The sequence below is a fragment of the Aquila chrysaetos genome, chromosome 12 (genome assembly GCF_900496995.4).
Source record: "Aquila chrysaetos chrysaetos chromosome 12, bAquChr1.4, whole genome shotgun sequence".
Lineage (NCBI taxonomy): Eukaryota > Metazoa > Chordata > Aves > Accipitriformes > Accipitridae > Aquila > Aquila chrysaetos.
The window spans coordinates 39,878,743-39,896,399 of NC_044015.1; the positions used below are offsets into that span (position 1 = coordinate 39,878,743).

The 17,657-nt window shown below is 40.9% G+C and overlaps 1 protein-coding gene across 3 annotated transcripts; it reads left to right on the forward strand.

The window, feature by feature from the left end:
* Positions 1-1,760: 1,760 nt before the first annotated feature.
* USP1 (ubiquitin specific peptidase 1) lies at positions 1,761-15,335 on the forward strand. 3 transcript variants are annotated; one of them, XM_030031845.2, is made up of 9 exons: positions 1,761-1,909; positions 2,301-2,539; positions 3,713-3,836; positions 4,194-4,301; positions 4,839-4,999; positions 5,480-6,192; positions 7,334-7,504; positions 8,647-8,848; positions 13,738-15,335. In XM_030031845.2, exons 2-9 carry the CDS (start codon positions 2,370-2,372, stop codon positions 14,468-14,470), a joined length of 2,382 nt encoding a protein of 793 aa, XP_029887705.1. In that variant the 5' UTR covers positions 1,761-1,909; positions 2,301-2,369; the 3' UTR covers positions 14,471-15,335. The 3 variants fall into 3 exon arrangements, with proteins under 3 accessions (XP_029887705.1, XP_029887704.1, XP_029887706.1); XM_030031844.2 differs by lacking the exon at positions 1,761-1,909 and adding an exon at positions 1,918-2,048; XM_030031846.2 differs by lacking the exon at positions 1,761-1,909 and adding an exon at positions 1,992-2,007.
* The last annotated feature ends 2,322 nt before the right edge of the window (positions 15,336-17,657 follow it).

Here is a 17,657-nt window from a genome sequence, read left to right on the forward strand (position 1 = left end):
GGGGAAGGCAGCAGGAGTTTGTGCTGCGGTCCTTCAGCTCTGTACTAAGAGTGCTCAAATTTAGGGTAACTCTGCCCAAGGGATGCTAAGGCCTAGGTCTGGCCATGGCCTAAAGTCAGTTATGAGACTAATCCTATGAAATACCTTACCGAGTAACTTAGAAAACTTTTACAAAAGTTTTCCAGTGGAGTCACGGATGTAACTGCAATAAACAACTGTGTTCTAGCTTAACAGGCTTTTCTTTTAATGCAACTGTTAACACCAGTGCTTAAAAAGCGTGACTGCTGCATGGAGTTCCTTAGTTCTCAAGATAAAAGATGAATCTTTGAAAGGTTTCTGACCTTGTGGGGCAATATTAAATTACACAGCATCACAGTGTATAAAGTAGCCAACTCGTGTTTCATAAGGAATATTTACTACAGCAACGCCTCCATCATGCTTCTCCCATCTCCCACTGTCCAAGTCCTGCCAGAGGAGAGCTGTGAAAAATGTACGACCTTATATGGAGCAAACAAAGAGCAATTTTCAGAGCCAGATGAATTTGTGAAATATGGAAGCCATCGTGTATGTAAAGATGAGACCTCGTAATTCACATCAAGTGAAGCCACAAACTAATTATTGAGGCTTTTCATCACGAACAGAACGATTGTGTGTTCCGCAGATGTTCGCTTTGTTGCAAGACTGACATTAGATTTAAAATATTTCATTCTCTTTATTGAAAAAATGAAGGTGCACTTCTCTTTAGGTTAAGCATAGAAAGCATCAACCGATGGGACCACACAGGCCTGAACTTTACTTTGATACATCTCCAGAGGTAACAAGATGTATTTTACAACCTCTCATTAGTTTGACTGTCAAAGATTTTTTTCTTTAAAACAAAAACGTATCGTTAGCCTGGCGGGGAAAAAAAAAAAAAAAGTCTTAGCTTTTCTGTGGAAAAGGGCCTTTGTAAACCGTGTGATGAGTCTATAGCTGCCACACATATGTGGCAATACAACAAACATATTTACTCCCAACCATCGTCAGCCCGAGTCACTTGGACATTGTTTATACATAAAGGTTTCCGCTGACCTTCTGGTACCGTCCCGTCAGGGAGCCAGTTCTCTGTAGGGCCCAGTTTAAAGAGCAGAATGGAATAACCTACAACATTTTTCCACACGCCACCTTTCGCGAGCGTACCGATCCCTACACCAGGATTTTTTCCAGCCCTAACAGCCCCCCCCACACACACACACAGCCCACGGGCCTCGCTGGCCGACGGGGCTGCGGCCTGAGGGACCCCGCAGGCCGCACCGGCCCCGTTTAGACGCTTTTGCTTTTCCGCCCTCAGCCGCCCGGCTCCGGTTGAGCTGTGTCGGCCGGCCGAGGTTCGGCCGGTTACGGGGCGGCGATGGCGACCGGGGGCACCGAGCTCCCGCCCCGGCCGTTACCTCAGGCCCCGCTCGAACGGCGCCGCCATGGGCCGCGCGCCTCTCGCTGTGATTGGCGGAGGCGGGGAGGGGCGGGGCGGGGCTAGAGCGGGACCAGTCCACCGCCTGAAGGAGAGGGGGTGTGTGGGGGGGTGTCTCGGCGGAATGGTTCAGCCCAGCCGCCTCCCCTCCCCTCGCCTTCCCCCCCCCTCCTCCCCTCGCCAGCCCGAGCCCTTTGGCCAGGCCGTTAGCAGCGCCCGCGCGCGCCCAGCCAGGACCCCGCGGGCTGCCCGACGCATTGCCTGACGGCGGCGGCGGCGGATTCGCGGCGCCGGCGCTGCCCGGCGGGCCCGTAGAGAAGCGTCGTTCGACCGGCGGAAGTCGGTGGGCTACAGACCGTCCTGCGGTCGCTATGGCCCTTCGTTCCCGGCGGTCGCCGGCGGCGTCTTGCGTTCCGGCGTTTGAGAGGGCGTCCGCGAACGCCTGGGCGGGAGGAGGGGGTGAGGGCGCGGGTCCTGGCGGCGCGGAAAACGCGCCAAGTTTCCCGTGGTGTGGGGTAGAGCGGCGCCGGGGCGCCCCGCGGTCTCCATGGCAACCGGCGGGCGGCGGCGGCGGGCCGCGCCGCGCCGACATGTAGCGGTGAGGGGAGGCGGCTCCGCCGCGGCCGCCGGCCGCTCCCCGCGGGGCCGCGGGCCCGCTCCCCGGGGGCGGGGGGGGGCCGGGCCGGGCCGGGTGCCGCCGCCGCTCCGTCCCTCACAGTCGGGCGGGAGCGTGAGGGCGGCGGAGGCGGGGGGGGGGGGGTGTCTCCGGGGCCGCGGTGTGCTGCGGGCGCTTCGCGGACCGAAAGTAAATGGCGACTCGTGCGGTGTTTTTTGTGTGTTTTTGTGGCAGGTGTGAGCGGCGAGCGCAGCTTCCCGGCCGGGCCGGCCGCTTCTCCCGGTCGCTTGCCCGCCAGGAAAGATGCCCGGGGTTTTACCGAGTGACAGCACCGGGCCTGCGAGAGGGAGCCCCTCGAAGAAGAACCGGCTTTCGCTGAAGCTCTTCCAGAAAAAGGAGGCGAAGAGGGCGCTGGATTTCACGGAGTCCCAGGAAAATGAGCAAAAGAGTTCAGAATTCAGAGGCTCCGAGATGTGCGTAAGAGTTTCGCGCCGAATAAGCGTTGCTGGTTGTATCGCGAAAGTCGCCCGGTGGCGGAACGAGAGTTGCGTTTGGTGTAATGGATGAACCACGCTGCTCCCTCCGCTCGTTTAACTTGTATATTCTCGCAGAAGTACGCGCTTCAACGCGCGCTGAGTAAACCCTTAAGCCAAGTTAGTCAAGCTGAGCTCGCCGTTCCCCACAATGGGTTTCTATAACTTGTTTGCTTCTAAGGAAACAAGTTTGCCGTACTGTGGATGTTTAGCTGGCTGGCACAAACTTTGTAATAACTTGAGGAAGTTAGCTTATTTGAAGTTAAAACAAGGTGGTTATTCTGATGCCGAATCGTCGAAATTATAGTAAAATGTACGGTTTTGCAAAATGAGTTTTAATAAAAAAATATTGCGTTTTAGAGGTTATTTCTGCTGCAAGTAAAAGAATCTATTGTGCTGCTTACAGTCGTTCGTTAGGGTGTTTCAAGCCCTGAGCAGATCTGTCAACTCATTTCATTGCAGCTAGTGAGGAAATTTAAATGGGAGAAATTGCTTAATCATGGTCAATTACAAATGTGTTGGAGACTTTAAGGTTTGGTTCTGTTGTGTCAGTACGGTGCGTTATCACTGTGTATAATGTACCAGGTACATTGGTTCGGTTTTTCTTGGTTGGTTTGTTTTTGGGGTTTTTTTCTGTTTTTATCCTTTTGGTTTGCATCCGGAAATGAAGTGATGTGAATCTGGAGCAGGGGACAGTAATAGAAAATATGTGCTAGGGACATTTTTCTTAGCGCTGCCTTAGGAATGAACAAAGACCATACAAAAGTATTTGAAGGAGAACTTTTTTGGTTCCTTAAATCGGTCTCCTGATATTTTTCGTAAAATACGTATTGGAACTAACAGCAGATTTGCCTGCTTCTTGTAAACCTGTCTGGTTTTGTGTAGGTTGCTGAAGAGAAGTGTTACAGTTGAGCAGTCTGTATTTGAGTGCCCAGAGTAGCCATACGGAGATTCTCAGAAACGCTTTGACGTGATTTTGATCTGTGTATATTGGGCATTAATTCTGTAAGATAGCTCTGAGATGATAGATGGCCGGGAGGGGGATGTGCATGCATACCAAAAGGAGTAATTTTCAAAAATTGCCTCTTACGCACTGTTTTCTCTGCTTAATAGTGATCAGGTTGTTCCTGCACCACAGCCTCCCTCGCTTGTTAGCTGTGAGAAAAAAGACAACATGTTGCCTTTTGTGGGCTTGAACAATCTGGGTAACACTTGTTACCTTAACAGCGTACTTCAGGTAAGCTCATGATCAGGGGCCTCAAAAAGATGATTTGCTTTTAGTTAAGCACAAGTGGATGAGATTCGCAGTTTGATAGGACATAGATGTCTGGATGTAGTATGAAGGGAATCTGATTACAGTGGGGGAAAAAAAGATGATACTGCAGGAAACGTGTGCACCGTAGGTTGCCTTGGTTGGGTCATTTTTCAGTTTACATACTCTGGGCACCTCCCTGCTATGAATAATCCTGCATCTTTGCGTGGTGTGCAGCAGCCTTGGGAGATGCAAAGCTAGTTTGATCGTAAATGTGGATATGTATGTTGAGTAACTTCTTACTTTACCAATTATTCTCTTGTTTTAAACGGGTGCTTTCAGGTATTATATTTTTGTCCTGGTTTTAAAACTGGAGTGAAACATTTATATAATATCATTTCAAAGAAGAAAGAATCTTTGAAGGATGAAGGAGAGCAAAAAGCAGAGAAGGTAACATATCTCGCTACACATTCCTTTACTTCTGATTTTGCAAGCGAGGCTGTGTGCCAGGAGTGTAATGAAAACTAACTGTCACTCCTTCTGTTTGCCAGGAGTTTTGCAGTATTGTTTTCTACAGTGCTATTTCAGATAAAGATAACATTTGAGTTGTTTTGAACTTGTGTTCAAACTTGAGTGTTCAGAGTGTCGGTAAACTTGTAAGCACAAGTCTTAAGTTTAACAGAAGAAATTCGAGAAGATACCTCACCATGTTTCTGACATTATGATACAGTACTTTGAGTGGATGGAAATCGGAGTTTGCGCAAAGATGGTTTGGGTTTTTAAAGTACTGGCTACTCTGGCTTTTATATTTGTTTTCTATGGGCAAAAGAGCAATATGTTGTCTGAAACTTACGTGCTTCCCATAGCAGAGAAAAACAATCTGTCAAATGTCTGTTAGAAAACTAAGTGAGGGCAGGAGAGAAAAAGTTTTAACTTGTTACAGGCGAAACTGCAAATATTTTTATTCTTTTTATATTGTTATTGCAGGGAAATTGTAAAGAAGATCCACTGGCAAGTTATGAACTAATCTGCAGTTTGCACTCATTGATTCTTTCAGTTGAGCAGCTTCAAGCCAGCTTTCTCTTAAATCCAGAAAAATACACAGATGAACTTGCTACTCAGCCACGAAGGCTACTAAATACCCTTAGGTACAAATTATCTTAAAACACATTGTCAGAATTTTCACTTGAAGTTTTGAGGACATTGTACAGTAGAGCACAGCATTAAGAGGCTTGCGGGAGGTAGATGGTCTTAAATTTGGGGCAGCATCATAGGAAGTAAGTTCATCGTGTTTATTGTTAGCCCTATGGTATCATAAATTTGGAAGTAAATTTTCATTTTGTGATAATACAATTTAAATCCAGATGTGGATTTAAAACAGTACTTAGCCTTACGTATGTAAGTATTCTCCTTGACCTGAGGAGGACCGCTACAGGGTTGTAATTGAATGTGCGTTTAAATGCGCAAGGCTGTAGCTACCTTCCATGACAGAGGGGACTTCTCTCTAGGCCTGGAGAGGATCCTCCCCTGCTTTTATATCTAAACTCCCTAATTTGAATCTCAAATCACGTTAGCCAGTTAGCAAAGAATAACTAGTCTTCGTTGCTTTGCTCCTTTACTTTTAATAGAGAGCTCAACCCTATGTATGAAGGCTACTTGCAGCATGATGCCCAGGAAGTTCTGCAGTGTATCCTGGGTAACATTCAAGAAACATGTCAGCTACTGAAGAAGGAAGAATTGAACAAACTGCCCGTGGAAGAGCCTACAGCTAAACCGGAGGAAAAACTTAATACTGAGAGCAATGGAACTGGCAACCCTGCTGAGGAGGAGGATAATGTACCAAGTACCCACGTTGGAGAGACAGCTGAAGACAAGCTACTCAAAGGAAATGGGAAAAGAAAAAGCGATGCTGAGGGTGGCAACGCAAAGAAAAAATCCAAAGTATCAAAAGAGCAGATTGCAGCAGAAGAAAATCAAAGACAAACCAGGTCAAAGAGGAAAGCAACAGGAGAAAAGCTAGAAAATCAGACCGATGCCATTGCCAAGTGTTCCAGTGAAAATGAGAGTGCAAAGCCAACACAGAAGAAGTCACGGCTTAGATTAAACTGGTTAAAATCTTCATGCAAACAGCCTAGTATTCTGTCTAAATTTTATAGTCTAGGAAAGTTAACTACAAACTTGGGATCCAAAGACCCCGGGAAAGAATACGATGACTGTGAGCTTGAAGAGCCGTCTGTCAAGTGTGAAAACGGTAACAATGTTAAAGAAGAATACCAGGAACCAGCATCTCCTGTGGAAAGCCATAATGAAAAAGGAACTGAAAAAGAACCAAAAAAGGAAGGTTGGTGAACAAGTGTATGGGCTTAAAATTGGTATGATTAAGAGATTACTATGCGTGGGAAGTCAGCCTTCAGACTGCATAGCCGGCAGAGCTCTCTAAATACAAAATTACATTTTCAGGAATCGAAAAGATTTTTATGAAAGGGAATTTATTTTTATACACGTTTGTAATTTTTGTTATAACTTGACCTGTTTAGCTTAGACCTTAAGAGGTATTTCTCTAACATTGTGTAATCATTGTACAATCTAAAAAAAACCAAAAACAAACAAAACATATATTACCAGGCTTGTATTATCACTAATTTTTGTTATCCATAGAAATAGCAAGTGAATTCAAGACGTAAAGGAAGGTTACTGCCAGGAGCAAACAGAATCAAACCCCATTGGCTATGGCTTTGTGTCCTAAGTCTGTACAAACAATATCCTCTCCTTCCCTCCCTGTTCTTTAGTCCTTCCATATTTCCAGCCTTCCCAATAACTAGGAAGGACACGGAGGTACTATATATACTAATTCGCTGGCAGGTACGGATTTTCTTCGTGTAAATGAAGCAAGACACCCGTTGAGGGAAGGGCCTCGGTATGAATTCAGTACTTACTAATTTGGAATTTTCTTTCTGATCCAGCTACCAATTTTTATAAAAATTTGAAGGAATGCAGAATCTTTTGAGATCTGCATTTCTTCGGCAGATTTCACTAAAATTGGCCAACAAGTTTAGAAAGTATTGGAGGAGAGGACTGAGAATAAATAGAAGCCAGTCACAAAAACACAAGTGTGATGTTCCTTGAGGAGGCTGACAGTCCATACTCAGAAGGCAGTGCATTGATGACAAACGCAAATTTTCCAGAATGTGACACTGTCACACTTCACGTATGAAACAAGAACCTGATCTTAAAACAGAAATTAAAGTTTGAGGGCCAAGAGAAAGAGGCTCCCTGTTTGGTTACAAGTAGATGATACTGTGAAAATTGCATGTGATAAGCAGCTTTTTTAAATTTTTTTTTTTATTTTTTTTATTCCTATCTGGAATCCCTAAGAGGCCACGCCTGTAACACAGTGATTTTCCAAGAAGGATAGCCAGGTTCTGAAATGTCTTTTGAATAAAATGCATTTTGATAAGTGATCTGGCATATACTTTCTCTAGGTACAGAGCTGGCTGTTTTTGAACTAGTGGAGAAACTGTTCCAGGGCCAGTTAGTACTGAGAACAAGATGCTTGGAGTGCGAGTGCTTTACTGAAAGAAGAGAAGATTTTCAGGACATCAGCGTTCCAGTGCAAGAAGATGAACTTTCTAAAACTGAAGAGAGTTCTGAAAGTAAGTAATTATCGGAAGGGGTTGCTATCTATGTTTGTGCTTCAGCCAGCCATTGAGGAAGGACAGTGCTGTAGTTATCAAGGAACACTGCTCCTGCTTGCGCTGGTTAAAATTAGAGGCTGTTTGTTACGTCTTGTCCTGATTAACTTTAGACTTTGGAAACACAGCGCTGATAATGCAGACGGATCCCCGCAGTATTAACATTGTTTCAGATCTTAATGCATAACATGGACTGCTTACGGTCCTTCACTTACGTACATGTTTTCCTGCTTATAAATAGGTATTTTCTTTGATTTGGGTCTTCCCTTTCTTCCTGGATGAGAAATTCTTCTGCTTTTTCATCGTTTTATAAGAAACATCTGCATTTTTTCTCAAAAATAAAGTAAAGGAGAAACCAGCTTCTTTTTGTTAATTTACTGTAAAAAATTATTTTTTCCGGATTTTAGACTGTCGTTACCTTAATAGTGTGTTTTATGTTTGTAAACGTTAATCCTCTGGTATCTTTCACAAATTTTTGTGATCTATACGTAGTTTTTAGCTATTTTCAAAAGTAAGCACGGCATCAATACATTTTGAAATCTAGAGCTTTAAATAAATTAATTTTAGTTCCCATGGACTTAATTTGGAGCAGCTATTACTATTTTTGCCTTCCCTGTTTTGCTGAAGGACTTCGGAGTAAAGTGTGAGTGGTGGTGTTCATATGTAAAACGCTCCCGACAGTGTAGGTCATCTTGTCCTCAGCAGTGTGAAGCTGTCGGGGGAGGCAAAATGTAGAAAGTGAAAGGGAACTTTCTGGTTATTTTGGAAGTTTGCCTTAATGAGTGAAATTCTGGTCTCAAATACATGCACCCAATTCCAGACATGGCAGCAGAATTAGTACATGCGATCCGGAGACAAGCTTTGGGAAAACCGTAGATTTTAAGTAATAATACCTGTTAAGTGATATTTTCATCACTTCCTGAAATGATTCAAAAATTTGAGTACAACTTCTGTTTCATACATACTGAGTGTTCTTTACAGTGTTGACAGTAGGTTTTGAACATGTCTTAAGTTGACGTATTTTGTTTTGTTGTTATTCTGGTGGGATGCATTGGAAATGTAAATAATGGCGTATCTGTGAATGTGATGATTCTCTTTTATAGTTTCTCCAGAGCCAAAAACAGAAATGAAGACTCTTAAATGGGCAATTTCACAGTTTGCGTCAGTGGAAAGGATTGTGGGAGAGGATAAATATTTCTGCGAAAACTGCCATCATTACACAGAAGCAGAACGCAGCCTTTTATTCGATAAAATGCCTGAAGTTATAACAATTCATTTGAAGTGCTTTGCTGCTAGTGGCTTAGAGTGAGTATGCAGATTGACTATATTACGAAACGGTGCGCTGTTGGAAGGGAAGTCTTACCAGAAGAGATGAAAATGTTTTGTAACTTTTCCAAAAGCAAAAGCAGATTTCTAGATTGAAATTAACTGAAATCAGTGGGACGTGGCCCCTAATTTCATAAAGGCTTTCTATTGTTACAAGTAGTGGCAGAAATTATCTCCAGGAGAATATACTTTCATGAGACTTCTTAACAAAAATTGTTCTATGTATATTTTTACAACAGCCCGATACCCTGATGTTTCTTAAAACTTTACCTTTAATATCACCTGTCTGTGTGAGTTTAGAGGCAGGTTTAAGTACTTTAGCAGAACAAGTAGTGAGAACAAAACTGAATTTTATGGTCACAGCTAGTAGTACTTTGGTCTCTAACTGAACATGAGTAGTAAAATTTGGGAAAAAAATTCAGGAGATAAACATTTTAAAGATCTAACATACAGTAGAGAAATCCTTTAAAATACAGTAATATCAATGTCATTGATGTGTAACTGCTGAGCAATCAGTTTGATGTTATATACTGTAGGAATCCTGATTTTTTGAAAGAGATTATTCTTATGAGAGTGTTCTTTACCTTTTTTTCATACTTAGGAATTTAGGGATTTCCTTTGGGAAGGGAGGAAAAAAAAATAACCAGAAAAACCCTCCTGTCCCTACTACAGTAGTCTACACAAATGAAACAATGCCATGACGCTTTATGCACAGCATTTTGCAGTAAACACTATTTCTCCACTGAGATTCAAATAATGAAAAATGACAGACGGCTTCATCAGGAAAAACTCCTCGTTAACTAACTATAAAATATTACCCCAGATCTTTCAGAAAATTGTTATGCCATTAAGTGCGTTTTTGAGAGTAAGCATACCATTTTAGTAACGTTTGCAGACTTGGCCTGTATTTTCAGCTTCCCCTGGTATTCACTAAAACATAACTTTCGCTATCTGCATTAACTTTGCCAGATGCAGCAAAAGAAGATAACCTTGTGTTGGTTTCAGCATCCCCCTAGCTGGCATCTGTTCCAGAGAGCCAAACGCACTGCTCTGCTGCAGCCTGTGTTTTATAACCTGATGGCTAGGTGTAGTTCTGAGACTTAACACTGAGCTGCTTTGTGATGTACAGTAAGTTATTCAGGCACAAACTAGTTTGGCCTTTTTATCCACCCGGTTCCCTGTGGTTTGCATTTCCCTGTTGGTTGGCTTTAGACTTTCAGAGCCACCTTGCCAGCTAACGCATGAAGTCTTCCGTGGAATTCAGTTGTGTCACCAATATATTTTAGAACTGGAAGTGTACAGGACCTTTGGCACTATACAGATACAAAATGTAAGTTGACAGATGACTTGTCAGAGGACGCTCTATAAACAAGTGCTGATAACTGGTCAGTATAAATCAGATTTGTAAAATAACTCTTGTCGAGGATTCTATTAAGATACTTTTACGGGTATTTTGCTAAGATTGTTAAAACTACAGTTCTCGCTCTGCCTGTTTTTAGTATTTGTTTTTAGGAGTATCTAGTGTCTACTGAGAAAGTGGAAAGGAAACTTCCTCTGTAATGTCGGCTAACATCTCTTCATACAAGCCTAGCACCATAACATAGAAAATTGTCTTTTTCATTGTTCTATGTAATAATTTGACTGTCACAACAAGGGATAGAAAAAGTTGCACGCTTTTTAAAAATCGTAATGCTATTGTTGAGTAGCCCTTGATGTGAGATGGTATCCTGGTATGATTGTAGGCTATTCAAAAAAAATACAACCTGAGATGGCCACCTGAAAGGAAACCTGAATATTGTCTTCAGTTTGCTCCTACATTTGCTACTTTTTTGTTGCTATGAAGAAGTACTTGCAGCTTGCAGGTTAACCAGCCGTCTCCTGAATCACTTACCTCTTCTTCTGTCCTGGCAATCTTCAGGTCCTTGCTCCAAAATACTCAGACCTATATCCGGGTCAGACTGAATCCAGTCTCTTGTGGTGTTCCTCATGTGTCCTCTGAATCATGTCATACATTTTCTGCCAAGTGCTAGCAGCCAGAGATTAAGGAATTAAGAGCGGAAAAATCAGATGTAGAACTGGAGTCAGTGATGAAGCTGAAACTGCTTAGAAGATTGTTTCCCAGTTTTTGGCTTGGACATTTTATCTTGGACAAAACCATGTAATTTCTAAACAGCTTGATCTGGAGTAATAAAGCACAGCTGCAAATCAAGTGAGGAAGAGCCAAGGCTAGTAAACCAAAGCACTGGCTTACTCCATAGTATCCAGAGTCACTCTTATGGTGGTTTTTGAACAATGAGCTTTGATGAAGCTTCCCCCCAGTGACTTACGTAAACTTGTAATATTTATTGTAAAACTACTCTCTCCATAGACAAGATGGCAATGGTTTGCCCTAAAAGTAATAACAGACTATTTTGCTGGCCTTAAACTAAGATTTTTAAACTAGGAATCTTCATGCAACTTCTCTTAGCTCCCATAAAAATTTTGAAATCTTATCTACTTCTTAGTTGTGCTCTACTGAGTTTTCAGTAAATGAAGAGAAATGACGCAGAGGGGAACGGTAATGTAAATATTTACAGTTAGTAGGGATTTGCTTCATCTTTTCTAGATGCTGGCTTGCAAAGTGTTTGGCTTTCTAAATAAAGCAGCCAGTGTGAAAATCTGCTTGCCTGGGGATGAGTAATTCTCTTTGGCAAGTGTGTGTGGGGGGGAAAAAAAATGCTAGGCCATGTGTGCTCAGACTGGGAAGCTATTAAGAAGAAATGTGTAACTGGTAATATCTAATTAAGCATTTTCACTATATAAATTTAACAATTGGTCAGAAAATTAGATTTTTTTTTGTCTTGTGAAATGGTATCAGGTAAGAGCAGGTGATTTTTAAAAAAAAAATTTTTTTTTAAAGGCTTACTTTACATTTTGTTACAGTCACATCTGCTCATTAGTGGCAGCAGGGCTTATGCCGCTGGTAATCTTTATTTCACATGTTTATGTGTTAAAAGTGTTGCAGCAAAATAGGTTAAGTCTTTAAGGGTCTATAATAACTTGAGGTATTAATTCAGTACAGTGGGTAAAGTTCCACTAATTTATGGCCTCAAAAGATGTAGTTGCAGAAATCAACCTTGTTGTGTATGAACTACTGTGCATCAGTCAGAGGAGGCAGAGTATTTGGCATGCAATTTTTCTGTCTTCAGATTCTTATCATTAAGAAGAACAAAAAGCTAATAGGAAAAGATTTCCTCTCTTATTTCCTCCTCTCCAAATCTTTCTGATGCTGGATCTCATTCAGAAGAAAGGTAGAGCCTGTTTTTTAATGTTTTATGTTAATATGATTGTCACAGTGTGCTTGAGTGGAACTGGATTTCTGATCTAGAGTATCAGCAAGCAGTTTCTCTGTTTCTTGACTCTCTTCTGAATATCTCTATTTCTGGCTACTAATAATAGGGATTTTCAGAAGATTTAAGTTTTATTATTTCTGATGATATGCTCTTTTGTGTTTCTTTTGGTGTACTCAAATGTTTATGGTAAGGCTAGGTCTAAAATGAGATTTCAATTAGTTAGACTTGAGTGACTGAGGACAGCTGTGTGTGTGTAAATGTATTTATGTTTATAAGGGTTATGGCTGTGAACATTAGCGAAATGCTTAGAAGCGCAGCAGAATCAAAACTAAACCCAGTAAAACAAAAGTAATACTCTGTTACTGCAATTAGGCTTATACTGTTACGCAATATCTACAATTGCCTTGGATTAAAGATAGTTATTCTTCCTTATGATAAAATGCAAGTTGAATAATAGTAGTTAGTGCTTTGGAACATAAGTTTTACAGGGTTTGTCTACATTCCCCTGTATTTTTTCACTACAACACCTTAACAGTTGAGCAAGACTGAATCATCACTGAAATCTATTAGGACATCATAACATATCGTTAAATAAAGGGGTTAATTAAACTGGGCTGATGTAATATGTAAATCATGTAAGATCAGAGTAATTCAAGGAGGTTAATACACAATAATGTAGAAGTCCCAACACTTACTTTCTTTTCAAACTCTTTAGAGTCCTTTACCTTATTGTAATGAAAGGACTTAAAACTTTTCTTATTGTAAATTTGTGCACTATGAACAAAATGCTAAATATTTATGGAATACTAGATGCTTTTCCAAAGTAAATCAGCTAGATAATTCTTTTAAAAAGCTGAATAACATAGCATAGTTAAGGAAGAATCCCTAGTAATAAGAAAGTGTTAGTAACTTACTCATCCTTAGATAACCATTGGCAGTATACTACAGTGCACTAAGATCTGAGAAAAATTACTTGCTCAGTTTTTCTGAGTGACATTAAAGCTACTTGAATGTAAAATAAATTTGTATTCCTTTATTTAGTAAATTACTCTTTGAAAGCTTTGGGAAAAAAAAAAACCTCAACCCTTACTTCAACCTTGGGTGTTGAAGAGTTTTGTTTTGTTTTGTTTTAATTTGAAATGCAGGATAGTGTCTGGGAGGAAGTGCAAGTATTCATGGATAAATGCACAAATGATAACTGAACAATTAAGTTAACTCCTTTTATCGTCACTATTTAAAACTTAATTTAGTTGACACTTTAGAAAAGGGGAATCTCTTAAATAATTAAAATACATAGTTACTAGGCTGTAAGATGTAACATTATACATGCTCGTAAAAACGTCTTTACTGAACAGGGGTGCCTGGGAGAGATGCTCATGATAAGCAAGTTGAAAAGTGAGCAACTTCTCACATTCAGATCACCCATGTCTTTTTAACAGAAGGAAAAGAATATAGATACGATATATGGGCCACTTAAAGCAGTATTTATTGTGAGCTGTTGTGGCAAGAGGTCTTAACTTTATCTTTCTTCTAAAGGTTTGATTGCTATGGTGGATTATCCAAGATAAACACTCCCTTATTGACGCCTCTCAAACTGTCACTAGAAGAATGGAGCACAAAGCCGACCAATGACACCTATGGATTATTTGCAGTGGTAATGCACAGCGGCATTACAATTAGCAGTGGACACTACACAGCTTCTGTCAAAATTACAGATCTTAATAGCCTAGAGTTAGATAAGGGAAACTTCATCACTGACCAAATGTACGAAATGATTAAACCAGAACCACTGAATGAGGAGGAGGCGAGAACTGTTGCTGAAGACTACGACGATGGTGAAGTCTCTTTTAGAGTCAATGGAAATGCACAGCCGGGTAAAGTTCTGAACAAAAAGAATATGGAAGCTGTCGGACTTCTTGGGGGGCAGAAGAGCAAGTCTGACTGTGACCTGTACAACAACAAACCAGCTAACCCTGAGAAGTTTCTCAACGTAGTTACTGAAAACAGAAATCCCGAGTCTAGCAGTACTAACGGGAACGCGGAGTGCGGCACAGAACACAGCGAGCAAAATGGCGTTGCTTCCAGTGGACTAGAAAACAAAGCTCTGTACGTACTGCAGAGCCTGAAAGAGTATGAAGGAAAGTGGTTGCTTTTTGATGATTCTGAAGTGAAGGTTACAGAAGAAAAGGACTTTCTGAATTCTCTTTCTCCGACATCGTCATCTACATCAACACCTTACCTACTGTTTTATAAGAAAATTGTAGAGTGATACTGTATTTTGACTGTAAATACTAGGGATTTGCATACACCTATTGGTCTGATTTGCATCAAAACTACCTGGAAGAAGCAGCTCTTTGTTTTTGAAGCTACTGGATCATAATGTTTCTGGTCTTTTTGTTTGGTGTAAGTGGCTCAACTTGAATTAACAAACCACGACATAGAACTTAACTCATGTAATAACTTTTATGCTGGAGAATAGTGATATTACCTTTTAGAAATACAGATTTGTATAGTTCCTAAATGATGCCTACAGTACACGGTAGTGGTTTTAACACAACTCTAGGTCTCAGACATGCCTATTGTATTATTAGCTTTTTTTTTTTTTTAAAAATAAAAGTTATTTGTATTCATATCCTGGAGTAAATGTATATTAACTAGCAGATTTCATCAGAAGTTGTGTATTTTTGTAACTTGGGAAGTAATACTTCATATTTAGTCTTTGGGTAATCGACGTGGTTTATTCTCCTTATCCAGTTCTATACTGCTCAGTGCAACTCGAAGCACAAGAAAAGGGTCTTGTAACCTCGTTTAGTGTGTTGGAAGGAACTGAACTTAATAGAAATGTTTGAATGGTCTAATTTGCATCTTGTTGCATAGGTGTTAAATGGGCAAAGTGTAAATAGGTGTGATTAATACTTCAAAACAGGGGGAGCGTGTAGTGTAATTAAAATAATTTTGTACTTTTAAGAGTAAAGCCCTCTAATATGCATATCTGTTTGGGTGGATTTGGAACTTAGTGGTGATCTTATAACAGTTAATTTGTACTTAGAGCTCACTGAAATATGGGAAAACAAAAGCATTTGGCTTTGCTTTGTTAAGAATGTATATATGAAATAAAAAATTTATGATACACATCTGAGATGACTAGATCACACTTTTGTCTTTGGAGAGGGAAAAGTGGAAAGTGAAAGTGGTTGGGCACTTACAAAAAGGTTGGGAAAATATCTTAGAGAAGTGGATGATTTTAAAAGTGCTTTAAAAAGTAACATTCTTTTGGTTTTTAACTCATTCTTGTACAGCGTATCCTAATTTGAAGGCACTTGATGACTAGAGGTAAGGTTCAGAGGCAAGGGGAAAGGGAAACATTATTGTAAAAATGAGTGAAATGCTTAGCACTAAATACTAGAGATTAAAATCCCAAATCATCTATTAGATGCTGAAATGTTAAGGTGAATCTTAAAAACTGCAGACAATTAAAATCTTTCTTAAAAATATGACACAAAGTAGGATGCGTGTTTCCTTCTACTGTCATAGGATGGATGGAACGACTTTAAGTGCTGCTGCAGAGAGAGACAAGGAAAGATTCACAAGATGTGAGTATGCCCTAGTTTTCTGGATATATTTAAACTTTTTCAATTACAAATTAATTTATTTACAGGAAATGCCCTAGAAACCTCTACCTAGTTTGGTTTATACTTAATACTTAGGTTTTTTTACAATCTTTTATTGTAGTGTTTATACTACATTAAGGTAACTCATGAAAAATATCTTTAATGTATTTTCCATGTTATGGTGGACCTCCAGTTTTTGTACAGGTCTTGATTTTGCAGTATATCCTAGATGATGATATATTACCAAAGTATGTTTCAGTCTAGACAGCTTGTACTGTCAACAGAAAACAGTGTAAGAAAGGCTGGGCTATAAATTTAGAGTTGCTTATAAACTCATGCTGAATAGATGCCCATGGTAATTATCTTCTGCAGAGGAGAAAAATCTGGAATTACAAATACAGAAGACCTCTCCCAAAGCATTATCACCATAATAAATAATTTCATTGTCTAAACCAAGAAATAGCTACATTTAAAAAAACCCAAACAAACCTGTAATCTTACCTTGCAAGGGTAGCCAAATCACATTACAGAAAGCTATTTTTTACTGCCTGCAGTATGGGGTTTGCTGAATTTCAGCCTGCAAATGAAAGCTTGTTTTTCCACACTTGACCCAAGACTTATCTTTTTCATTCAACTGCAGGAACAGGAAATGTTCCAAGGAAACAAAATACCATTATTTGCAACAAAATATTGGCTACACTGTAATCGAAGGAAGACCCAGATGTCTTCCATCATACTATACAGCTTGAGAGAAACATTCTTTGTAGGCAGCTGAACAGAAAACACACATCAGCTGGAATATGCTGAATGAAAAAACACTCCTCTGGCATATGGATAGGTAGTATGGGGTGGGTTTTTTGGAGAATTACTCAAGTAAAGCACTTGCCACCCTTCCTGAACTAGTCACTTGCCACAGTAAATAATGTCCCGTATGGCACGTGGCCTGTAGTTTGCCACAATGGAAAACAAAGCGTGGCTGCCCAATCTTAGCTTTCCACGATACTGCACTCGAGTTCTACGCAATTATCAAGCTGTAAGTACAGCTAAGCCAGTCAGATTTACATTGACATGGGGCCATCCAGTAAAATCGAAGCGGGGGAATGGAAAGGCTTAGGTTAGAGAAGTAGTTTTTCTTCACGTAAGGAACTCCACGCAGGCTTTCCCATGTTATAACCCGTAACACAGAACTAGTTCAGGATTGCTTGTCTTCAAGGGAAACGGCCAGAGACCGGCACGCTGAGAAAAGCGCCTCGCTCACATTACCAAAAAGCACCACCGCTATGGAGCTGTTGGAACAAAAGAGCACGGGAGAAGGAGCAAAAATTGGGAAAAAGTACCGCTCTCCCTTCCCGTGCGCCGTCCTGCTGGGTACCAACGGTCCCGCCGGGGCAGGCCACGCGCCGACAGCCCGTGCTGGCTCCCAGACCTGCTCAGCAGTGAGTACAGCCTTCCTGCTACCAGCACGCTGACAGGCAGCCACTAATAACTTGAAATAAGTATCAAGAATAAAAGTGACCCTTCCCACCCTAAACCCTCCCTGCTGATGCGGAAGGGTGGGCGCTCGCTGCAGCTACAAGTGCTAAAACAGAAGGGGGTGAACCCCAAAAAAACACCCCCTCCTCCAAGCACCTTCTAACATACTGGAATATGTATGTTAGAATTGAAGGTAAAAACTATTTAGGTTTCAAAAGTCAAATACTCACAAATTGGAAGTGACTATGTATAATTGTTCGCTGTCTTCAAAGCTCGTGTATAAACCCCATTTTTTTTCTTACGCCTTTATATATATAAAAATGTACGTTTATCCAATTTGGGTTTCTATATATACACACACACGTACGTATG